The 26,458-nt window shown below is 39.5% G+C and overlaps 1 protein-coding gene across 9 annotated transcripts in view; it reads left to right on the forward strand.

Moving 5' to 3' along the window:
- The window catches only part of FMNL2 (formin like 2), a 297,656-nt gene that overhangs the window by 197,236 nt on the left and 73,962 nt on the right, over window positions 1-26,458 (forward strand). For 8 of the 9 annotated variants that reach the window (XM_019646515.1, XM_019646518.1, XM_019646514.1 and 5 more), the window contains exons 4-6: window positions 4,907-4,983; window positions 13,962-14,045; window positions 17,009-17,161. In XM_019646515.1, the coding sequence (XP_019502060.1) occupies window positions 4,907-4,983; window positions 13,962-14,045; window positions 17,009-17,161 (314 nt within the window). Of the gene's footprint in view, window positions 1-4,906; window positions 4,984-13,961; window positions 14,046-17,008; window positions 17,162-19,740; window positions 19,904-26,458 lie in introns of those variants that run through there. The other variant, XM_019646522.1, reaches the window with a different exon arrangement.

Consider the following 26,458-nt stretch of genomic DNA (forward strand, 5'->3'; position numbering starts at 1 on the left):
TTGTTGGAAAAGTCATGACGCGTTTCTGCAACGAAAAACATAGAAAACATATGTCATGACTTTTCCGACAACCCAATACTTCCCTGAGATGGGAGTCACGTACCTGTGACGGCTATTGAGTCACTGCCATTTCTAGTTACACAGGGCAGCGAGTCCCGAGCAGAGGTGTTTAGGCCCCAAGAAAAGCAGGCCTAGCCAAAAGGGGAAACTTGTCTTTCATGTCTTGGTGCATTTCCAGAGACCTTGAAAAATCACTGGGGCTTTGTCATCCCAGCTGCGCTCTCACATCCTGTGTTGATGCTTTTAGCGGCTTCCCGCCCCAACCCTGCCCCTGGCCCCAAGAAGGTAAGGAGAGAATAGCTTATTCCATTCTCAACTGACTCTCTCCTTTTACAAACAAGCCCCGCTTTGTGCAGCCACACAATTGGTTCACACTAAGGCCTCGTGGTAAAGTATGAAGCCTTGGCACAGCCCTGCAAGCCCGGGGCAGCCCTGGGATGTCTCAGGGCAGAGCTGTTCTTGCTCAAGATGGGTAAAGGGGGTCTTCACCAGATAGCATTTGTTTTTCGGTTGACCTTCTACAATTCCTGCTTTCAAGGCTGCAGTAAAAACATCTTGAGCTGAATTCTGTTTGCTGTTTCCGCGTGTGACTCATGAGAGAACAAAGGCATACTTTTCCTAGTTAGCCACTGTTTCCGGGGTTCTTATATTAAAAAAAAAAAAAAATTTCCTTTTTCTTCACCTTCTACTTCCACTCTAATCTTCCCCCTACTCCCATCCCCCCCTCACCCCCCAAAAAAGAAAAGTCAAGCAAAAGAGGACAGCTATTATTTCCTTTTGGAAGTTTCCTGGCCCTTTGTCCTATGGTTAACATGCAGGCAAGCGGGAGTACAATCTGGGCGTGATGATGAAAATGGACTGTCGACTTGCTTTTGGCTAGACGCCATCTGTGGCTTGGATGACACAGCCTCGTCTTCTAAGAATGTACCTGTCAAGAGTATTGTCATATTTCTCCTCCTCACAAATATGGCACACATGTTTCTTTAAAAGAGCTCTGTCAGGCCCCCTAAATGAGGGGATTCATTCTTGTTCATTTCTTTTTTGTTTGTTTCCTCCCCCAAGGATGTAGCAGCCTCAATTTCACCAGATTCGAGAGGGTTAAATGAAGGCACACCCATACACACAAAACACAACCAAAAAACCCCAGGTGGTTTTCTGAGCTGTCTCTTTTCACAGGGGCAGCGAGATTATGTTTTGGAAATAGTTTCAGAAATCCTCAGACTTATAAACCTTCAGGCTGGGTGGCTTAGACCCCAGCATTAGGCACACTCACCCTGAGCTGAGCATGGCAGAAATGCCCATGTTCATAAACAAGACTAAGAGCTCCCCTCCCAGAATATGTCGCATCCCCAAACAATTACCGCAACATTTGTCAGAATCTGAAAGGAAAGGAGAACATATGTGAACTCCGAGAGAGCACTCCTTAGACTCCAGACCGAAACCCCACAGAGAGGAAAATGCTTGGAGGGGAGAGGTGGGTTCCTCCAGGCACAGTCCCAGTTCTCCTTCAGAACAATTATTCCTGGGTTAAGGCAAACAATATAAAACAAACAAACAAAAACAATAAATAAGTTGCTCAGAGAGTGTTTTTGCTCCCCTGCAAATAACTTAATAAAGAGGCCCCACACAGAAGATGTCTGTTTGGGCGGACCTTCGTTCCCGAACTCTCTGCCTGCGACTGTGTGTGCTCACCTGACTGGCCTTGCCGGCTCTGTGCTTCATCTTCACCATCACTCGTTTGTTTGGCTCAGACAAAAATAAAATGGATGTTGGATCAACCGTCCCTGCTTTAGTACGATTTCTGTGAGGAGCTGGCAGTAGGAACTGCTCTTTTCCACTCAACATAATTGTCATGCTTAAAGCCTGGAAAAAAAGGAGATTTTGTTTGGAACAAGGCAGGGCTTGCAGTTAAGATTCTCAGCTGTATTATGGGGGCGGGGTCGGGGGAAACAAATGATTTCAAGTCAGGGCTTTCAATTTTAGCCAGACAATCTGGGCCGAGCAGTCTTCCCTTAACGGCGTCTGGAGTCCTCGAATACTTCATTCATTAATCTTTTGTTCATATTGACTGCAAGATACTTAATTTGGTGTCTTCTAAAAAAACCAAAAAACAAAACTTAAGCATATCCTCCTTAGATTTTCTTCTAAATAGTTTTAAACCCTCCAGGGCAGGGAAGGAAGAGCCTAAATTAGATAAGTCTGTAACCGGAACTCTGCAAACCAGCCTCCTCATTTGATACCAGGGAGTTCTTAGTCCCTGTTTTGCAGGGGAGGGAGGGAGGGATCGCTTATGTGTGGCAGGGAAGAAGACTTCAGATCGTGAAGAAAGGAGTTTGGTCCTCTGTGGTGCTGCAGTCCTGAAACCAAACCTATTGTCTAGGCCCCCAGGGCTCAGCTGCCTCCTGGGCCCTTCCCTGGGCCCTTCTCTTATGGAGAGACTGCTAATGGAATGTACCTGGCTCCTTGGTGCTGGTCCCCTCAGGCACGCAGTTTCTCTTTTAAAGCATTCTGGGTACCTTGTAGAAGTGCAGAGTGTTAGCACTTATTGTTTATGTGTTAGAGAAGTGGGTGCCAAGGCTTCTTTCTAGCCCAGAGACCAGCTGAAAATCGAACGCTTCTTAAGAGAATATAATATGGGCATAACATCAGTTTAGTTTTACCTCAGATATCATGCAGTTAGTTGCCAAAAGTGTCGTGCCTACCACAGTAAATGCCTAATAGACGTTATCTGCTATTGTTTCCATTATCTCATAGAGTTTTGTTTTGATATATGCCTCTTAGCCCTTCAACAGATCCTCTTTTATACTCTATTATGTCCTCAGTGCTTCACTGGGTGCCCTTGGGGCTGACGGTGTCTGGAAGGGATGAGCTTGACCTAAGGAAGCATAAGACAGAGTTAGGGGACTAGCACAGGCCTCGGGGAACAAGTCAGAACTAGGTATAATGCACAGCCAGGAACACCGAGTTGTTTTCTATTGGCCACATGTGCAGACAGCCTGAGATTTGTGACTTTGACATGGGAAAGGCCCCTCCGGAGCAGCCAGCACACCTGCAAATGGGCTCCCTGGCTGTGCGGCCATGGTCCCTACCTCATCAGGAGTCCCTGTTGCAGGAAAGCTCTCCAGGAAGTGCTGGGCTTGGATGTCCCTCCAACAATAGATGACTCTTTGCCATTTCTTAGGCCTTTTTTTGACAAAAAGGGGAGTGCCCTTCTGTTTTCATTGCATCGGGGATGTTTTATTTTGTAGACCTCACTGTACCTACATTCTATAAACCTGAGAGTGTTTGGGGGTGCTTTAGGAATGGCAGCCAGGGGGAAACTGTGAGACTGTTTGCTTCTTCAGGGCCCTGGTGAGAAGCAGTTAGGGGAGAAGCAAAGGGCCTTCAGAAGAGGAGAGGAGGGTAACAGGGGCCCACCCATGCTGGGCAGGATTCCAGGTCTTCACCGGGGCACCAGGTCCCACCGGTGGCTGGCATGGCGCTCCCCACCCCCCATCCTGGAATCCTTCCTAGACTTTCTCCTTTCCTTCCTTTCTTTGCATGCCCTTGTCTTTGGAGCTGGATGACCCTGTTTACACTGCAATTGTGGCAGCAGAGAAGGGTCCTTAATATCCTGAGCTGGAATTCTCAAAGCCTTTTCCTGAAAACAGTGTAACATGAAGGTGGTTGTGTCTATAGCACTGAGAGCATAGAACTCCTCTTAGAAGGCATTGCACATCGAAGTTCCTTCTTCTAGACTGACCTAAGACTTTAGTTACCGTAAATAAATGTTTCTGTAGGAAATTGTGTTCCACAGAACTGATGTGCAGTGCCATAAACGATTCTTTGGAAATTATTTAGAGTGGAGAGGAACAGAGAGATCAATACATTTACTATCAGATTCATTGAAGAAGAAAGACTTGAGAGAGTTCTGGAAGGATCGGTAGGATTTGACAAGCAAGGGAATGAGGAAGGACATTCCAAAAGTAGAAGGTAGGTGCTCCAGAGGAGGGACCTTCCAAGTGAGGGCTCATGGGCAGAAGTAGCTGGGAAACGTTTAGTTTCGGAAAATGTTAGGTCACGCAGAAAAGAATTAACACAGCAAGCCTGAGACTGCCACCTTAGAAAGGCCTGCTTGTAAGGTTGGGCCTTGGTTGTCAACTGTTGGAACTTGGATTTCGGGAGAGTTCCCACCATTTCCTGATAAGACTGAGTCACAGTGCCAAAAAACTGTTTATGCCAACAATACAGTTCATATTGAATGCCTGTTTTCCTTGTCGGAGTCTGGGCTTTGGTATGTGCTAGGTAAGCACAGATTGCCTAAGTGACCAGCCCCCAATAAAAACTCTGGGCACTGAGTCTCTATCATGAGCTTCCCTGGTAGGAAGCGTTTCATGAATATTGTTATTTGTGACTCCTCTGGCAGAAGGCTCTCAGGAGCTTGTACCTGGTTTTCTCCAGACTGCACCCCATGTCCCATTTCCCTTTGCTGATTGCGCCTTGTGTTTTCCTGCTGTAATAAATCCTAGCCGTCAGGACAACCATACGCTGAGTCCCATGAGTCCTAGTGAACCCCTGAAACTGGCGTGGTGTTAGCGACCCGGGGTCCATCACATAGGTTTATTGGTGAATATTGTTATACTGTGGAGTAGGGAAAAATAATCCACTTACTCAAAGACAGTACATGAACTAAGCAATCTTTCCCAATCTTTTTACATATGCTGATTTTCACAATGAGAAAAAAAATTGTGGGCTTTGCCAAAAGAAATGTGAAAGAGAAGCCCACTTTTGAAGCAGAGATATTTTCATATCGTGTTAAACTTATTACAGTTTACTGTGTGTGAGACTGTGTGTTCTTGGATTATAGAAATTCAGACGGCGTGTTCAAGAATCCACACAAGTGCTAAGAGAACTGGAAATTTCTTTAAGAACCAACCATATTGGGTAAGTGTGCCCATGTAACGTTTAAACTCGAAGGCTTTTAGATACTTTACAAAGTGACTGAATTATACCCAAAGAGAGAAGCTTCCTTACTGTGCATTGTAAGTTAGGAGACTGAGGTTTAGATGGGTGGAGCTTGCATTAATATTCGAAATGCTTATTGTACAAGAATCAGTAGAAGCTGGACAGACAGACCTTGATTTGGGATATTTATAAGCATTCTAAAATTCATTTCTCAGATGCAGTGGTAAGTGCTTGGTCTGTTGGCCGCATAATAATTCCTGGTAAATCAGGAACCCCCAACAGGCAATGTAGACGGGGATCCTAGAGGATCTCTAAGCCTTTGTGGAAGTTCTCTGAGCTGTTAGTTGAAGCTGCTCCATTCTCTTTTCCTCAATTCCCTGGACTTTCTGGCCAGGAGGGGCTACAGCTGGAGTGATGTTACCTAGCACACCTCATTGCACTTACTTTGTTCTAAGTCATTTTTCTACATCCCAACATTTCAGGACCATTAAATGTAAATCCACTCTGGAAAATAAAGGTTGGGGAATCTCTGCGCTAAGCATTTGTAAGAGTTTTTCATGCAACAACATGGTTGTTTTGCCTCAAGCAAGTACAACTTCAGGACATTCTCCCTTACTCGTAGGATGCCATAATTGTACAGTCCCTTAAGATGGTTAACTCCAAGGCAGAATGATACCAGGTATCCTATTTTGTAGCCATAGTTCTTCCTAAACTTTCTGTTTAACACCCAGCAAGTTATTTAACCCTTTGGGTTTTGATTCTTTGAGTTTTACAATGAGAACACTATAGACTTTAGATCTTTTAGAGTTTTTCCTCTGTGGCCTTTTTTGCAGGTCTATTGGAAATGAAATTTCACATGTATATTATTTTATAGTTTTACAGAATATTCTGTAAAATAAATATGTAAATCACAATTTACATCTACTTCAGAGTACATTTTTTATAAGCCCTTCAAATGGTTAATTTTCACAGTTATTTCAGAATATGCTTTTTTAAATTGCAGAAATGCAAGATTGATTTATAGGTGATGGAGCCAGGGTGAGAATGTTCATTTCCTAAAGGATAACTTGGCACAGTTGTCATCTTGAGAATAAAGTATTTGAAAAATGAATTGATTCTAACCTAAAGCTAAAAATCACTTTTGTCCCAGAAAATGGGCTATAGAACAGTGAATCATAAAGTCATGACTTAGAACTGTAAGAGAAATTAAGGATTACCTAGTTCCTCATTTTACAGATTCAAAGATTTAAAGACCAGTGAAGGTGAGTGAACCCCACAAGGTCAACAGCTGTAGAGCCAGGTGCATTGGTTCAAAATGCTGTGTTCTCTTTTTTATGTAGCCTAATCTGGCAGCCCTTTCCCTGAAGGGAAATAAGATAATCAGGGCTCTGGGATCAAAGCAGTGAGGCTTGTCTATTGGGGGTGAAAGTGGTGGTGATTTAATACAGTTGGGCATCCAATCTTAGGAAATTCAAATACTTTCCAATATTTGTGGGTCAGGAGCTAGATTCCATTCGGTAAGGTCCAACCCCATACTGTTGGCATCACTTCTTGACTGAAAGCGGTGGAATGAGCTGTAGCCAGGATTTCTACAAATTGTCCAAAAGCATTTCTTCAAACATTGCTGGAATAATGTGAAATTGACCATCAAATACCAAAGCAAGATGATCATTTTCAATACAAAGCTGGCTGAATAGTAGAGCCCTGGTTGGGTTGAAGCCAGTACAAATCTGCAAGCAATTGGAGTGGTTTGTTGTTTAGGTTCCTATAGGCATGTTGAAAGATTCCTACATTCCTTTCTTCTCCAGCTGAAGTTTTCCTGTGTCTGCCACCTATGTGGGACACTCAGAAAGCTTTGGCTTTAGCAGCAGAGAAGGTCACAGAGGTGCGTTGTCTAGTTGCGTGCAACCAATTACCTACCAGCCTAATGTTATATGGAATGAAGCCACACACCAGGATTTTGACCCACCTTGCCTGTCCTAAAAACCCAACCTGAATTGGACTCTTCATTATAGAAGCTACGTGGCTTGACCTCATCTGATTGGGAAATTTTTCTGAAAAGTTACTCAATAAAGTGAAAATAATCACTACAATGAAGAATTCTTAGAATGCAAGGTGCTATACAAGGGATCCATAGATTTAATGTACTTTATGAGATACCTTAAAAAAAGGGGAATTGGGTGCCCATTTGCCTATGGAAAGAGAGATCTTGGTTCAGATTCTTGCCATGCCTCCTTATTTGTTATTTGACTTTAGATAAGTTACATAAGCTCTTTATACGTACCATATGACTTAACTTCTCATCTATAAAATGAGGATAATAATATTTATGCCATAGGAATGTCATAGGGATATGAGATAACTTATAAAAAATCTAATTTAGGGTTTAATACATAATAATGTCTCTATATGATAGCCATTGTTTGTTGTTATGCTTCTTGAAAATCATATTATATCTAATAATAATTCAATAATATTATGTATTATAATATATCCCTAAGGAATTGCATGCATAGAATGTTGCCTTCTCTGTCTAAAATGACCCTGATACCTAGGAGATTGTGATTCCCAGGAATTAAAAAGAAGAATTGCATTTAAAATCTACTTGCCCTAAAAAAATTATTCTTGGCACATGCTTGCATTTCAAGGTTAAAGTCTGGGGCTTTGCTGAGATAACATTCCAAGCTACGGATTTGTCGTGCAAAAGATTTGTTCTGAGTTTCAATTATAAGCCTAAAAACTCAATAGATGGAGCAGTCTTCTGAGAAAGAAAATTAATTTTCTTTGAGCCAAATTGAAATAAGAATTGGACTAGAAATAATCTCATTCACTTACTCGTAGGAACTGTAATAATAGAGAAGAATTGGATTATGGCTGATCCAAGTGCTTGAAATGACTTGAAATACCCTTGAAAGGAGCCAAGTCATGTTAGAACACATTGGCCGTGCAGTGTGAGTAGACACATCATGAAGTTTTGGATGTCAGAGTGATAAGATTCAAGTGGTGGTGATGGTGGGGAGCTGGATAGATTTAAGGGCTTTATTCCATGGAATTGAGGTGTAGGCTATCTCTCCTTGCAGGTAATCTATTTTAGTAAAACTCCCTGTTATGATAGAAAATTAATTTTCATCCTGAGTACAAGGTCATAGGAATTCTGAAAGATGCTCATTATACTTGATCTCACTGGGAGAGTTGAGAGAGCGGGCATGACTTTGTAGGAGGAATGTGCAGGTTGGCAGGGAGAGGAGGTTTGTGGCAGGAGGAAGGAACCGAGGAACTACTCAGTGACCTTTTCCCTCCTGGACTCCCTGCTTCTTTGTGAAACAGTGCAGTGGGGCCAGTTCAAAGAGGAAAGAGAGAAGAATAACTTAAGCTGGTTTTAAGAGGTAGAAAACATGTATGAGGTGTATGTAAGTCAAGCTACCCTATGATTAATTCATTCTTCAATGGTGCATTTTGGAAATTCTTAAGCTCATAATCATTTTATCATTTTCTTAAGCACTGTGTTAGGCATGTTAAATATGTGGTTTTATTTATTTCTTACAAAATCTTTTTATTATTGCCTTTACCTTTGAACCTCCATTTTACAGATGATAAAACTCAGTCAGCCATTAAATATCTTGTTCAAGCCTATACGACGTAGAGGCATTGAGATTTGAACCTAGATACATCTGAATCTAAAGCCTGTTATAAAACTAGCAGTTCTCAAATTTTTAAATTTTAGGACTCCATCACTCTCTTAAATTATATTGAACCCCAATGAGCTTTTATTTATGCGGGTTTTATCTACTGGTCTTTACCATATTGGAAATTTAAATTGCATACATTTTAAATATACTTATTTAATAAAATTTAATATTTAGTAATAAATATTTAATAAGTATAAATATATAAATACATAATAATAAACATAACATAAATAACACATTATATAGAAATAACTATTTTCCAAAGCAAAAAAAAAATTAGTGACAAGAGTGGCGTTTACATGTTTACAAATCCCTTTAATGTCTCATTAACAGAAGGCAGCTGGGTTCTCAGATTTTTGCAATTCTATTTGTCGTGATATGTTATTTCGGTTGATGTATATGAAGAAAACCTGGCCTTACACAGATACACACTTGGTAAAAGGAGTTTTTTTTATAATAACCTTTTCAGATAATTGTGGATATTCTTCTTTGGTATTACACCAAAATTCAAGAAGTGGCATTTTCTTAAAGGTAGCTGCAATATGAAATCTGAAACCATATCAATGAGCTTTTGTACTCTGTTATACTAAAATTCATTTTACTGTCTTGCACTTGAATGAGTCTTTTTACCCATTCATAACTTTGTAACAGCATGAATTGGTCATTTGGAAAATACCGTTTTACTGAGTTATTCTGATCTTTCAAACATCGACACATTTTATTCTATACTATAACAACAATCACATTTGTTCATACTCCCCATTCTCATCAGGATATACTTTTAAGTATTGGGAAGCTGACAAGCTCATGGTGTTGAATACAGGTGTTTCAAAATTCAAATTTTTTTTTGTTCGAATGCTCAAATTTTACCATCGACAACAAATACCATCAGTTGTTTTCCTCAAAAGGACAGGCTCACTTCATTCACTTTTGAGAGAATATCTGCCAAATACCCAAGACAGAATGACCATAGTTTGTCAGTTATTGTATATTTCATGTAAAAAAGGGGGGTCATTCAGTTTGTAACTCAAACAATTGCACAAGTGCTTTTCCTCAAGATAGCTGTGGCTCTTGGGTAAGCAGCAGAAGTGCTTTATGTGGGTTTCCCATTTTGTCATACAGAAAATTAAAAAGATGTACACACAAGCAGGAAGCTTTAATAATATCAATAATTTTTATTGCTTCACTAAGGACAGTTTTAAGTGAAGCTGACTTTTTTTCCCTCCCAAGTGCATGGGGTGAAGAATACAATCAACAGATCTATTCTTTGGTGGCAGCAGTTTTATCCACAATTCTTTGAACCGTCAGTGCAAATATCAGCACAATGACAAAACCAACTACGTTCTTAATATTTTTATTAAAATAGTTTTAACTTCACAAACCCCTGAGAGGGTCTCAGGGACCTCTGGTGGTGTGTGGGCTAAACTTTGAGAAACAATTTGGGATGCTGTCTCATAGATTTGGTAGCTGATGGGCACCCTGGGTGATGCTTATCTTCTCTCTCTTGCATCTCATGATTTTTTCAGCTACTGCAGTTTCCACCGTGTCTGTAGCAGCTCTCTAAAGGAGACCTGCAAAGGGAATTTACTATTTTTCCCTTTATCTTGTGTGTCTAGATGAGAACAATGAGGTTTGAGATACGGGGGAGACAGAGAGAAAGCAGCACATCGGAAACAAACCTTTGACCTGTCTACAATAAAACAGTACCTATAGGCATCTGCACTTAGATGCCTTCCTTGAAGAAGGTTTTTTCCAGAGCTGTTTTTCATGACCACCATCTCTTCCAGCTCCTGAGCCGCTGATTTGGAATTTGCCTAATTCAAATTTACAACATATGGTAATTACAGTGAGTCTGTGAGGTACTTAGGAAGTGATGCGTGCTGTCAGAATCAGAAATACTTCTACTTTCTCAAACCCATAATTACTCAATTTGAAACTGTTTGCATATTGGTAATATATAAAAAAGTGTGTGCAGCGTGCACAGAGGTGAAAATGGAAATTGACTATGGGAACCCTAAATTGATGCTATTCCACTGCATGATCACATACAGAAATCTGCAGAATAGGGCATCCATTTTTTTTTAACGCTTCTAGATTCAAGATTCTGCTTTGGAAGGTACTCTTTTCTCACCTTTTTAAAAAAGATTTTGTTGGGGAATTGGGGAACGGGAACAAACAAGTTGCTGTCCTTTTGTTCTTCAGTCTAGTTGTGGAGGACCTCGCTTCACTAGCCCATGTTGGTATTATCATTGCGCTCTTCCCAGCTGAGGCAGTCACTCGCCAGGCATTGGATGGCCACTCACGACAGCTCACGACAGCTCACGAAAGTGCACGCCAGCTGCCGGCCAGCCCCACAGCAATCTATGCCTCGCCAGCGACTCACAGCAGCCCAGCTCCAGGTTGAGCTGTTGTTCACCATCTTAGCTGTACAGGGCGCAGAGTCACTGGCCCTCATGTGGGATCTGAACTGGGGCCCTGCTGCTCAGAGCTGGCTTCCCAAGCCAACTCTTATCCAACACGCCACTCGGCCGGCCCTCTTTTCTCATCTTTGTCTGTTTTCTTTCCATTTTCATTTCCACAGAAGTTCATCCTCACCTCTGTTTTCTCCATACAGAATATCCCAAGTGTAGAAGGAATAGGAATTGAGAGGGCAGGGGAAAAGTAAAGACTGGTTTTTTTTTCCTGAGACTTTGCTCACCTGATATCATTTGACAAAGAAGGTAACATAGGGAGCCATGATGGATTTTTGTCTTATTTTTTCCTAAATCACCTAGGGGTGTCTGGGTCAGATCAGAGACCCAGGGAAGATCTCATAACTTACAGAATTGGTTAACTGCATGAAATTCAACCTCTCAGAGGGAGGACCTGTTACACTGTAGCAGGCTTTTTAGGAACTGTGCAGCTGGCTCCTGCCTTTCACATTGATAATTGTTTTTAAAGCACTTTTGCTCATAATCAGCAATTGGGAATGGAGGTATTGATAAGGGCATTGCATTGAAGTAAGAGAAGCGAATTAATAATCTTTATCCCTGCATCAAAATATCTACATATTAGCATTTTGAGTCAAGAGAATTGTAGTTCTGGCTGTACTTGGCTATTTCCTACCCTTCTTTCCTCCCTTCCCTCTTCCTCCTCTTCTTCGTCTTCTTCTTTTTTTAAATGTTATTATCTCTGAGTCATTTGCCTCCTATCCAGTTTGTGACTAAACTTTCTAAGTGAGATGGAGGTGCTAGTGGTTGAGACAATGGCAGGTCCTCAGGGTATCCTTGACCACCACCTCTACTTTTTAGGGGCTGAGTCTGGAAAATCAACCAGAAGGACTATTTTTCTCAGCTCCTAAATGAGAGTACTCTCATGGGCTACTGAGATAGAATATGTAGAACCGAGACTGCCCTGAGAAATCTGGACCTTGTAATTTTTCCTATTAAAAAGATGACTCCCAGGCCTAGCAGTGGGGATTCCGGCTGTGTGCACACCATGGAGGGAAGACCAGTTTAAATCCTGAGGTCTGAGCAAAGCGGAGGGGCTTGAATTTCAGGAGGAGCTAGTTATCAGATTTTCATAGTGAGTTCTAGCCTTTCTTTAGTCTCCTACCAGTTGTAAAAAAAAAAACCACCAAAAAACAAAAAAAACTCTTTTACTATTTCTAAGCTTCTAATAATCAGCACTTAAAAATGTCCAATATCTCCTGAGACCTAGTTGCACAGGGAGTAGTAATTAAAATAAATCAAATGAAAATAAGTAGAAGCAGATGCCATGAGATTGTGTATGTGGTGCTTTTGAAATGAAGCTGCAGCCTCTGCCAGGAGGCAGTCCTGTCAGTTTTGGTCAGCTCTTACAACAGACACACTTTGTGAGGCCCCGTGGGTGGTGTTTTCTGTGCCAGCGTTGCCACTCCAGGTCTCTTTTAAATCAAACGTTATTTGCTCACACGTGGCTGTGTTAAGTGCATACATTTTGTGATAGTCTCCCCGAGACACTTAGGGGAAAATAAGAGGCAGGCAGGCTGTCTTCTTTTCCGACCTTGCTGCCTCTTGGAAACCCGAGTTTACATCATGGAGATGACCTACCTAAAAGAAGGAACGGACTTTGAGGATAAAACAAAAATGAAAACATCCTCCAAAAAAAAAACCAAAAAAAAAAAAACCCAGAAATAAAAAGCAGGCATCCTGAGTCCACCAGATTTTTTTTTCTTCCTTTCAGACAAAGAATTCATGGGGCTGCTTATCCTTAAGGACACACAGTAGGGTTGTTCTACTATTGTTCTAACAGCTCTCAACATTGCCTTCTGTAGCAGCTATCATGTCCACAGCTGGTGGACCTCGTTGGTTTGGTGTGCAGGGAAGAAGGCAACCATTTTGGAATGCCATTGGCAGATGTACCCCGAGTTTCACGTCAGTGATTACTTATTATTTATTGGAGTTTCAATGCTAGCAAAGGCTTACTGGGGTACCACATGTTCTTTGAAGATGGGGATGCCCTGGAGGGAATCTCTAAGGTGGGATCACAGCTATTTATCCTCAGTACCTGAAGGTCCTGTTTGACCACTTCATCTCTAGGAGTTATTATGAAGAATGAATAAAAATGTGTAAAAAAACCAGTGAACTACATTTAAACCTACCATTCAAATGCATGGTGGTAGTATTTCAAAATGAATTTTTAAAAACCATAATATTTGTCACGTCGCAGCTTTGATGATGGTTGCGGTGCCTGCAACTTCATAAAAGGTTTTAACATTCATGGAAAAAATTAAAATCATCCCTATTGAATTTCCAGAAGCCCATAAATATTGGTCTTTCATTGGCTAGTTGAGTGTTTTCTGCAGCTTTGGATGCCAAGAAAGAGTTGAACGTGGATTTGGACTTGCGCCTGGATTTCAGTGGTTATGTCGTCATGTCCCCAGTCTGCCTCATTCCCTGTGTAGTCTGGGCTCCTTCACCAAGCAGGCTGTGGATCCGTTATGGTGGAAAAAGTACATTTAGCAAGTTCCTTTTTTTAGAAAGTTTCTTATAGGTTATCTTAAGTCTTGTAAGCAGTAAAATGCGAAGAAGGCACACTTACCCCCTATTCTTGCATTTTGAAATGTTGTGGTTTTCTTCGGTGTCATTATCTAAAAGCTCCGACTTCATGTGATAGAGCCTAGGCCTTCTTAATCCCTATTTCCTTTCAGGCAATGAGTGTTTGTGGTGGAAAAACAAAAGTTTTCACTGGCCTTTTGTGGCACAGCATGTGATGATCTCCCCAGTAACTTTTTTTTCCCCCCAACAGATGGGTCAGAGAGTTTTTGAATGAAGAAAACAAAGGTCTTGATGTTCTAGTGGAATATCTGTCATTTGCGCAGTATGCGGTAACGTAAGTAAAACTTGGCTTCTTTTGAATTTTATGTGGTCACAGAAGATGCAACTCAGTGGTAAAGTTATACACTGTGCTGAGGGGAGAAACCAGAAGCAGATGTGGTGAGGCTTAAGGAGGTTTGTTTCTATTCAAATAACTAAAAGCAAATCACATAATTGTTATTAGAGATGCTTTTTAGGCAGGAACAAAACAGGGGAGTAAAAATTATCCTTATAAGAGTTTTTATTTTAAAAAAATACTTTGGTGCTCAAGTTTCATATATCCATATGGTAGAATATTCTAGCACTTATTGAAAGAGGTATATGATATATTGTTGAGTGAATACAGCAAGACACAGAAGAGTGACTCTCTTTTTATTTAAAAAAATGATATATATATGCCGATTTGTATGTGCTAGGAAAAACAGAAACTGATACCAGTCTGAAAGAAGGGGTACACAAAGACTTTCCCTTTTTATTTTATATATATTTCTATTGACTTGCTCTTTGTACAGGTGAAGGGGAAAAGAAAATGGAACAAAGCAGGAAAAACAATCAACTTATTTTAACTTATTTAACCTTGTTTTTGTTAATTCCTAGAATTTTCCCATTTGCCTGACTTCTGGAAAGATTCACAACAGAAATGAAAAGTGTACATTTGAATGAGATACTCTCTTCACATTTCTTCCTTGAGTCAAAAAATGTATCAGTGCCCGCAGATATACTCACTCACACACAGCTTGAGGAGATAATACTGTATTTTTAATTTGACTGGAAGACATTCTGGCCTAGGTGGTGTTTTTTTCCCTTCAACTCTTCTTTTAAAAGCAGTAACTTGTTTTTACATTGCTTCACGCCAATAAAATCCTAAGACCTAACCAGATGCTATCATAATCCTCATCACTTCCTTGAGAATTTGTGAGGAGAAAGCTATAATTATTCCTATTTTGTGGATGCAGAACTAAAGTATTAACTGAAAGTGGTTTGATGAGTTTCAGTTCTGATAACACATATATTATATGGACTAGAGTAAGAAAAACCAGAAGACAGCATTTAATGTGTATCTTCCTGAGAAATTGTCCTCTGAAATATAAGACTAGTCTTTGTAGCATATTCTTCCAAAGGTTGTTCCTTATCTATCTCCTAGGTCGAAAACTGCCAGCCCCCCTTACAGTTCATATTATGTGACAAAACAAAAACATTACCCTGTTGCATATTTTAAAATCTGGAGGAATATTTATGCAATTAAGGAAGAGCCAAGAAACTTCAGGAATAATGAAAAGAATGGCATGCCATCTATGTATTACATATTTGCTGTCATTAACCCTTTCCCTCCATGACAATAGAGCTTGTGAACCAACTTTCCTGAATGTATCCTCACATAAAACCAATGGGGAAAGGTGGTGCTACTGTGAAGGAATTCTAGCCTGCAGCAGCAGATCAAACCCAATAAAAAGATCAGAACTCAGAGCTTTTGCTCCCTAATCTACTTTTTTGGCTTTGACTTTATATCCTTTGCTTATTAGTTTTGTTTTTCTTTTGCTTTAATTAGGTAAAAAAATCATATAGAGATACATAATTTATGTTCTTTTTTGAAACTAATGGGCTGAAAAATGTCTTATTGTTCCTTGGCCTGTGACAGCTTCCTAGCCCATGTAATATGAAACAACAGGCTCATGCTCCTTTCCTAAAACCGAAGCTGTCCCCAAGGTGTGTGGTTCCTTTTCCTGCTGTGTGAGAGTGAGCAGTGAGCTGGGAGGATCATGAAAGTGCCGAGCACCTGAATGACACGGGGGCTGCAGAGTGACTTGGCAGGAGTGTTCAAGACCTGAGTGAACTTGAGAGGCCTCCTTGGCTTACCTTTTCCAATATCAATTATAGGCTTTTAGTACTTAAGGTTCTATCTGATTCCTCAATTCCACCTCCTTTCTGTTCAAGCACCGTTTCCTGCATCCGAAGGCATCACAAAATGGTCAGACCAATTCAATAACTTTGTACATCAGTCTGTGCCATCTGGATTAATATTTAATGGATGGACAGCATCACCTAGTTTACAGATGACTGTTCTAATCAAGTATTTTATTTTGGCCGGCCATCATACTTTTTCATAAAAAAGTCATACTTGTTATTTCCAGTATGTAGTGTGGCAGTTTCTTCTGTGATAGCCTCCAAGATCTTCCAGATGATATTAATTATAGCTGCCTTCTGTTTCTTCTCTATCTGATCAGGTGTCGCTTGGTGGAGCTAGGGTAGAAACAATTGGTACAATATTTTTTGGGGGGGAAAGCAGAGCTACTGACTTTGGGAGGGGAAAAAAATCCGTAGAACACAAAGGCCTGTCTGTTTAAAAACTTTGTTCCTAAAATTATACAAGAATGAGCAACTTGCCATTTATTCTAACATGGTTAACGTGAGTAATAACCTCAAAAAATGTCAGAGAAACAACAGCCCTGCTTTCAAGAGCACCACATTGGGAAGAGATTCCAAAATCAAAGCAAATTCATAACTTTGCGAGTAATGGATCACATATGGTTGGAAAAGTACACTTGCCAACACACTAGGAGAAAATGCTCAGTGAAAATTGATGGGTAGGAATAAATTAGTACAAGCCTAACATATTGACTTGTTAAAGCAAAATGAAGACAGCTGTAAGGTCTCCTTCCACCTTAGCAATATTGGCAATTGGTAAGTTTAGCAAGCCTTATAGTAACATACAAAGACTACAAATGTATTCTTTGTATTTGGTTGTTGCTGTTGTTCAGCTCTTTGGCCTGGTCCGGTATTTGTCCTTCTGTATTTTCGAAGCTAACACTGAGTCATGAAAATTCTTTTGTATTTCCTTTTTAGTTTTCTTCGTTTGCAAAGCCTACCCATCATCAAGGTGCAGATGTGTAATAAGAGGGAGGAGCAAGTTACGCACATCTCTGTATTTCTGTGCATGTGACTCTTTAAGTCTTCAGTGGCATTTTTCTCTCGTTTTAGTTTTGACTTCGAGAGTGTGGAAAGCACCGTGGAGAGCTCGGTGGACAAATCGAAGCCCTGGAGTAGGTCCATTGAGGACCTGCACAGAGGAAGCAACCTGCCGTCCCCTGTGGCCAACAGCGTGTCCCGCTCAGGACGACATTCTGCACTGCGGTGAGTTCCTTTCATCAGAAGGGAGGCATGTTCGCTAGACACGCTGGGGGACAGCACAGATCCCTCGCTTCCGCGATGGTCCTGGGCCATGTGTGCCTGTATCTTGCCACACAGTGCTTGCATTTCCAGTGATCCCAAATGAAAGTTTCTACAGGAGTTCATAAGATCATCACTCTGTGCTGTTCATGGGATCAGTTCTCTGTAGCTTTAAATAGCTTTCAGGAAACATCACACCCTCATTTGGCACAAAGAGAAAATTCTGCTGCCAAGAGATGCATCCATAGCGTAGTCTCCATAGGCAAATAACTGTCTGAAACCAGGAAGACGCTGACCTTGTGATTTAGGTTCTGTTTCCTGGGTAGAAGCAGCACACAGTTTTGAGAATCTCAAGAACTCCTTGTTGCTGCTTATACCCTGCTCCCCCCCTCCCTTCCTCCGGTGAAGCTCAGGTGTGTATCTGTGGGATGTGTTCTTAGTCATAGGCAGGAATGTTATAATGATCATATTTATTAATGAGATGCTTTTAAGCAGTGTTCCTTTGATTAGGTGGGCTCAATTGTCAACCTTCTACTCTAAGGACTCCATCTATAGTCACTTCTGGCTGAAATACCACCATGCGAAGAGAGGGTGACTGCTGGTCACCTGCACCACTAATGGGTTTAATATCACTGCATTGTTCATTCACTTGTACCTATAATCATTCATTCACTGAAAAATATTTATGAGCTTCTGTAATTTGCCAGGCACTGTACTCAGTCAAAACTCCTGCCTGTCAAGATAGATATATCAATATAGTCACGGGATGTAGAGTAGAGTGTGGAAATGGAGTCAATGGAATTGTAATAGATAAGCATGATATCGGGGGTGGGAGGGCAGTGGATGGGCGTGGTTGTTACTTTGTGAGGGGTGAAAAGGATGACTCATTGCATTGTTCTGTACACCTGAAACTAATAATAAAAATACAAACAAACAAAAAAGATATATCATCTAGAGTCAGTTTATAAAGGTTTCTGTGTTCCAGGAGTTTAATAAAAATTTTTATTAATAAGCCCCTCTTTCTCAAATGCTGCTTACTCTTTGTAGCTTGAAATTTTTATCTCACTTATTTGAGGCTTGATCTGGCAAGTGGATGTTGTTTCTGTCAGTGTTTAAGATCACTATGGGTTTTGGGTAATTGTAGCAGAGTCCATATGTCAGCTTGTAGTCAGTGAATATGTGGCTTCCAGACCTTTCATATTTGGTAGCCTTTTAATGACCTTGTGTCTCTTTGATTTGTGTTTTGGTCATAGAAAGTTAAAGTCCCTATGACGAAGCTCAGTTGTGGTGAAGGATTTGATGTTTGAAGATCATGTTTCCAATTCATCTTTTCCTGATTCGGAAATGCCAAAAATATTAATGGGTTTAGAATGATTCAATAATAATGAAGAGCAGTGTTTCAGTGCATCTCATGGTGTTTGCAATAGGCCAGGGGCTATATAACCTGCTAGCCTGCATCCACTTTGCATGTGGACAGGGACATATGTGAGCTGATTTGGAAGTTGAAGAAATGCCAGTTGTGCCTGAAGACTTCCCTCGTCAACTTTGTACTAGAATGGAAACTCTTACCGTTAGTATAGCTATAATTACATGTAAGGGATTTAATTGATAAAGTACATTTTGATTTGCTTTTCCATCATTTCTTAACTGGAGAGTATCATGTATTGACCAGCTACCACCTTACCAAGGATTCATTTTTCTGATTAATAATTCATTATGCCTGTTTTGAATTATTATTAAAGACTGTTCATTAAGAGCACATTGCTTCTGATAGAGTGGGAGAGTTAAGAAAATATGGGAAACGTTCCAGGTCCGAGGAGAGCTATAATCTTGGACCCTGGAAGGCATGGCACTGCGACATCAATGTCAGCCTGATTTGCTTCATGGCTGACTCAAGGTAGATCATGCTAAAATTGATTTTAAATTGGAAAAAAAAAAAAGACCAAAAGTATAGGGATAGACATGATGGAAATGCTTTTCTGAGAAACTCAGGAACTATATGGCATTTCTGTTTGGCAGGTGTACTCGAAGATGACCAACTAAGAAACCAACATCACATTCTTCTGCTTTGTGTTTGAACAGTTTCCGGCTCAGGAATGGAACACTTGAATTTCCTTTGACTCTCCTTCTTGGGTTCTAGTCACTCAAGAAAATCAACATGGCAGTACGTTTCATGCTGCTTGTTGACCTGAAGCTTAGATTGTTTTTGTTTTTAAACAATATGTATCAATGATATTCCAGCTCTTGTGGCTCATGGATTTGTGCCTGGATTCTAATTCTGTGTTTGGTCATTCGATAGCATCTGTGACTTATGAAAACAGCCATCAGATACAGGCATATGGTACATGTTTCTTTTCATATACCCAAAGATTGTTTACATTTTTTTTCTCTTCCTCCTCCTTCCTCTCTCCCCTTTCTTTCCCTGCTCCCCACACTTCCTTCACTGTTTGGCTTTCTTTGTGCTGTCGTTCTTTTTCATTCTGCCATCTCATTTCTGATTGTTTTCTTCTCCCTCCTCTTTTCTGTCCTTTCTTGTCCTACTGTCTCTTCTTCCTCCGGTTCCATCATGCCTTACACCACCACCAGATTGGTTTCTCTGCCTGAGTATCTTCAGTTCAAATGCCACCACAGCTGCTTCTCTCCCTGTTGCCTCTGGAGCAGCTTCAGTTTACACACTGGTGATGAGGCTTCAAACCGGAAAATCTCGTAAGTTGCGGGTGAAAATGGCACCCAAGAGAGCTTGTAGTGCATGGTGGCAGGGTATTGCAACTGCTCTCCATGTTATAATATGATAACCTCATGGCTTTGTGCCATCACCCTGTACTGGATGTGCCCACTGCCTTTTAAACTTTTGATACACTCTGTTATCATATTATGATTCCTCATTTTAAGAATTCAAACCTTTAAGGTGTATTGCATTTTTGTTAATATTATAAGCGTTTTTTGTTTTTGGAAAGAAAAAAGGGATATTAATTCATGTTCTGTAGAGATGATTTATTCTGGTAGCTTTGTTGATTAGAATATGTCTTCTATATCCAACTGTGGATTTTAGTTCCCTCATCTTAATCGCCAGATAATAATGTAGATTGGGTAATCTTATATCACTTGGCAAAAAGGTTTGATTAAACTTGGAAGAAGAAATGAGATTTCAAGAAATTTAAAATACTTTATAAATGGGGCTTGATAAAAGAAAAAAGGAAAAATGCTGTTTTGAAACAAAATTTTAGTGCTAGTGCACACTCTCCTCTTTGTTTCAGGCTTTAGTTTTTAACTATTTAAAATGGATCGTTAAACATTTTATGACACAACAATCACCTTGACTCTGTATTCTCATAAATTTGTCAGCGTGGCCAGTGGTAAAAAGGTATTCGATGCAGTAGAAACCTGGATTGTGCTATCTTGCAAACTTACAGACTGGTGTGCCTTCCAATTAAGATAGATTCTGTTAACATGGCTACAGATCTCACTAAATTAAATGATGCGGTATCTGCATCTATGAGCACACTAGATTTTTGAAGATAAAGGTTCAATTAATTCAGATGCAAGAGAAAGTAATTTTTACTTTTTTAGAATGCCATGGTTAATGCCATTAAACTTAAATAAGCAGTGACATAGACAATAAATAAATATTCTGAATTTTTAAAGAAAGCGATGGAGCGTTAAGAGCCTGGAGGAAGTGTCAGATTTAAACTAGGACTTTGGATGATGGCCGGAGTTTGATTCTCAAGGTCAGGAAAGTTTGCTTCAGGTGGAGGTAAGATGAAAGAGGATGAGATGAGCCAAATCTTACATCACAGATGAGGCATGTTTGGGAAAAAGGGAAGAACCTGTCCTTTCCGGGACAGAGGCTTTATGATGGGGGCGGAGGGCTGTGTAATGGAGAGACTGGGTCTTAGACATACAAAGCCGGACAGGTCTCATAGGTCACTCCGATTGACCCTCCCCACTGTGGTAAGGAGACCAAGATTCGTATTTCCTTTAAGATATTAACTCCTATAAATATTTCTTTCTAAGAGCCCTCAGAACAATTTTCAGTGTTTTTCCTGAGATTATTATCTTACTGGAATGGCATTTCATGAGTAGTCATCATCTGACGCTTTACTACCTATATACTTTTATATGAAGTGGATTTATATGAAGAGATGAAAGTTGAAATTTAGATCCTTGTTTGTACACTTTAATACAGTCATCCCTTTCCTGGCCATGTTTTTTATGGGAGTAATTTTTTGAAGTATTTAAAAATGGGCACAAAGATGTAGATAGCATTGATATAGTTTTTATTGGGGAAAAAAGCTTTTATGGAGTGTCCACTGTGTGCCAGGGGCTGTTCTCAGAGCCTTCTTCTCTATTTCCTGCTCACAGTGCCCTCTGCGATAGCTGCTATTACTATCCCTAGGAAGAAGCTGAGGCCTCTAGTGGTTAAGCAACTTGCATGGGATCAAACAGTGAGTAGGTGGTAGGGTTTAAAGGAAGGTGGTCTGATGTCAACTTTCACACTACATTATCTTTCCTGGTTATTTACAGGATGACCCCCCCCCCCCCCCAGTAAATACACTGTTTTCATATCAGGGTGCCTACGTGTCATTGGATAAATTGTTCCCCGCAGGAGACCAGAAAGATGTGCCTTTTTCTACTTCACACAAAAGTGCCAACTGAACTAGTGGAGACACTGATCAACATGTACTATTTTGTAGTTATTAGAAAAGAAGGTCATAGAAACATGAAAAAGCATTTTCTAAACAAATGATGAGAGTAACACAAAAAGTTCTGTATTTATACAATTTTATTTTCATTTATTGGCAAATGAGATGACATTGAAAGGAAAGTTCCTTAAATGAAAATAGTGACTATTTTTAACAATGGGGAAATATTCATGAATGTTTTTCTTTTCAAACTTTTGTTTTTGTAGTGTTTTAGAACTGACATTAAATAACATGGAACATACGCCCATGAAACAGATAGGGAGAGACCACATAATAAAGAACATTGAATTGTAGAGTTTGGCTTTTATCTGGTAGGCAGTGGAATGGGAAATCACGTGGACCGGTTGGTCTTTTCTGGTGTGTAGGGTCTGCTGAATTCACTGGATGTTGATTCGAGGAAAAGATTGCTAAAACAGCTGATGCTTGGACCTAAACACAAGGTGCTTGAAACTTAAAATGTAGCACAAAGGCCAAATATGAGAACATTCCAAAATTGAATTGGTGACCGCAGAAGTTAAAAAAAAAAAAAGTTTTGTGTATGATTGATTAGAAGAGAACTAGAACCATTAGCAGGAATAGAAAAGTTGGAACCTGGAAGGGATCTCAAGTGTCCTTTAGTTCAACTCTCTTTTTGTGGATGAGACACCTGAGGCCCAGCTTGAAGAATTTGTTCTCCAAGGAGTTACTTAGTTCCTGCAAACCTATTTCCATGTATGGGCCGAAGGCCCACATGATTTTTTGGCCTTCATTGCAATAAATACTTCTGCTCATAGCAGTTTTTCGGATCTCTGTATAACAGTGATTCTATTTAAAGATATGGTAACACCAGCCCTGTACCAGTTTGCATGTAAAGCAAGGGGTATTCTAAAAAAGTTGAACCCTTTCAGGCTTTTACAAGTTCTTTTATGCTTACAAGTAGCATTTTACCTTCAGTTTTAATTGTTGGGGGAACAAAATCATCTAACCTCTTAAATCATTGTATTGGGTTGTCGGAAAAGTTGTGATGTGTTTTTTCTCTGTTTTTCATTGCAAAATGCATCATGACTTTTCCGACAACCAAATATTATCACGTAAATTACATCCTTGAATTCTACAGTTAGAAGCTAAAGCACTTTTTATCTCAATTCATAACAAGGAGGTTTAACCCTTTTTTGTTCATTTGCCAGCTTATATAAATTAGGACTACAATTTCTGAAATGATCATCATTCTCGTTTCTCTTCTCTTTTCTCCCCCCAAATATACAAAATCAACTCATATTTAGTATGGTCTTCATGATGAAGAGTTGTCATCTGTATTTTATTCTACATGTATTCCTTTTCCTTAACTGCATTTATTTTAAATATTCCCTATGGAAGGATATTGAAGAATCTATTTCCATAGACGCCAACTTAAAGGGGGAAAAACTACAAAGAAAAATATATTAAAAAATTATTGTCAAGGAATTTTCCCTGTTCATTAGAATGAGATGGCATTAAAATGGTTAAGATTTTAATTAGCAGTTAATTTAGAAGTGGGTAAAATATGTTAAAGAATGGAAGAAAAAAGAATAATGAGGAGACAATCATAGGAAATACCCGAGTTTTATTTCTGAGGGAGGAAAAATGTTGACGACATTCCTTAACCTGATAAAGATCTGAGGTTGAAGAAAATGCAATAACCTTCTATAAAATATATACTTTCTAAATTTGTAGACTTTACAAAAATAATCTGTAACTACGGACTCTCAGTTTTACTTTCAGCACATTGTAAGCAGAAACAACTGAAAGTATTGGGTTGTTGCGTTTTTAGATTTTTGTATTTCTTTGTTTATTTGAAGTTGCATAAAGAGAAAATTGAACTTGGGTTAAGAATGTACATTCCAGCTTTTCAGGTTGGAGTTTATTCTGATGGCCCTGCTAGTGAAAATGGTGACAGCTTTAATTATAGCTTTTGGGGTGGACCATACTGGCAGATTTGTCCAGCATTTCCCACTATGAGTTTGACTCACTTAACTTTATCGTATCTTTTCTCTAATGGAAATGGAAAAAGAAGTCACCTAGCCAATGCATTGTTGGGGATCTTTCTCACAGATTGTCAGATTGGTGGCGATAACAGGGTCTAGGACATGCCCCATATTGTGAAATTAAATGAATAAATTCCTGTAAAGAAGCTGGCACAATAGTGGGTAGTCAATAAATGTTAACTATATAGAATTGAGGAAAATAAAGATGACTCAGTAAATTTCTACCGCTGTGGTTTAGTACTTTCTTCAGTGAGATTTATTACATACTTAAGATGTGAAGGTTACTTTGCCAAGTGCTGAGGATACAGAAAGAGACATTAAATAATACATTTGTATGATTCATGACTGATAAAGCATGTGTTCATACTTACATCATTATATCTTAATGAAATCTTTGGGAGCTGGTCAAGGATTATTAGCCCCATTTTACAGATGAGGAAGCCAAGGCTCAGAGAAATTATCCATAGCTAGTAAGTACAGAGCCAGGATTTATAATCAAAGTCCTCTGACTTCTTTCTATGCCACAGTGTCCTTATGATTTGATTAAGAAAAGTGTATCTATGTTTGTGTGTGCATGTGCATGAGTATAACTAAAACTAGTGATATGGAACTAGAGTGAACAACAAAACCTAAGGAAGATTCATAATGTGGTCTGGATGTGAAACAACAGTGAGTGAGACTTGGAGGAGTGAGTAGGAAAGGGGAAGGGTAGGGTGGAAGGAACAGTGGTTCCTTCATAAGACTATATGATTTGTTTAGGAAACAATGAATAAATGAGTGTGGCTGGAAGTAGTTTAGAGCCAGTTTACATAATATATTGAAAGTCAGGCTATGGAGTTATCATTTTAGCTCATTGGCAATGATTTACTGAACGTTTATGAAAAGAGGGGACAATTTGGGATAAACATAGAAGTATTTCTATCTAAAGGTCACAGGAGGTAGATGGTTTCCTGGGACACTTTTCACACAGGGATATATCCTGATAAATTAGCCACTCCATAGCAAATGCCTTTGACAGAGGGAATATAATGAAAAAACAGAAAATTAAGGCTAACAATGGCTCTCCATTCATATGATGGGTTGGCAACCTGTTCATTTACTTACTCTATTCAAAAAACATGTACTGAGACCTTTTGATATACAGGTTCTGGTCTAGCTGTCATCTGGTCCTATAATGGGAAATGTAGATGAACAGAAAATTTCAGTAACTATAGAAAAGGTTCATTGGGAGTTTTGTGTACATTTCTCTCTCTCTCTCTCTCTCTTTCTCTCTCTCTCTCTCTCCCCCTCTCTCCCTCTCCCTCCCTCTCTCTCTCTCTCCTTCTCTTCCTCTCTTCCTTTACCCCCACTTTGAACTATCTGGATTCAACTCTTAGCTCTATTTCTTTTGGCTATAGAGACATTCAGAAAAGTGCTTGGCTCATTCTTTACAGCATCATATATTTTATGAGCTTAATTGATAGAAAAAATATGCCCAAGTGACATCATGTCTGAAGGGTAAGACAGAGGAAACCTAAAAACCCCAAATCTTTGTAAAGCTCTATTAGCCCAGACCTTGGAACCATAAAAGATTAGTACGATTATGCCAAATTATGTGACATACCCAGTTGGTGTTGCATTCCAGTTGGGTTGAACCCTTATATTAGCTTTCAAGGGAGTTCTAGTTCTAGTTACTGTTCTTTATTTATAGGTAGATATTCGTTTGCTATCTGAATATTTAGACTGTTTGAAAATACTTTTCATAAGGGAAAAAATATGTACCTTTTCTTTTTTTTTCTACTATTGCTAGGATCTAGATATTACAAATCTCACAAATGTTGGCAAGGAAGCGCCACAGAAGATTTTTGAAAAAACTTTTTTTTTTTTCAGCCGGCCTCTGGAAAGCCTGGTTAGGTCAGTTCATGAAATGTTCATTTAAGGTTCTGCAGTAATATTGGGTGTTGAAAAAGTCATGACATATTTTTTGTATGTTTTTTGTTGCAAAAGTGCATCATGACTTTTCCGACAACCCAATATATTGTCTGTGGATAATACAGGCTCAGAGGCAGAGGCAGACATGTCCATAACATGCCTACGAGAAAATGTCTAAATGTCTAGAAATAAGTATATGTTAATATATTATTAGATAAGTGATCAACTGATTTCAAGGCATCACTGAGTGAACAACAGCTTCCATTTTGGTGTTAGTGACTAAGTGCTTGGTACTTTGCATATCTAGATCTCTGAACAAATCCAGGATTTGATCACATCTAGCTTTTGGTCTTTCTCCTGTACTCCCAGAATTATAGACACACTACTTATAATTTATTCTCATGTTATCACCCACTGTTATTTTTTAATGTACTGCTTTTGTTTTTTACTGTGGTAAGAACATTGAACATGTGATCTGCCCTCTTAACAAATTTTTAAGTGTACAGTACAGTATTTTTTTTTTTTTTAAAGATTTTTATTGGGGAATTGGAGGGATGGGAATAGTGCTGGGGAATTGGGGAAAGGGGAACAGACAAGTTGCTGTCCTTTTGTTCTTCAATCTAGTTGTGGAGGATGTTGCTTCA

The sequence above is a fragment of the Hipposideros armiger genome, unplaced genomic scaffold (genome assembly GCF_001890085.2).
Source record: "Hipposideros armiger isolate ML-2016 unplaced genomic scaffold, ASM189008v1 scaffold_104, whole genome shotgun sequence".
Taxonomy (NCBI): Eukaryota; Metazoa; Chordata; class Mammalia; order Chiroptera; family Hipposideridae; genus Hipposideros; species Hipposideros armiger.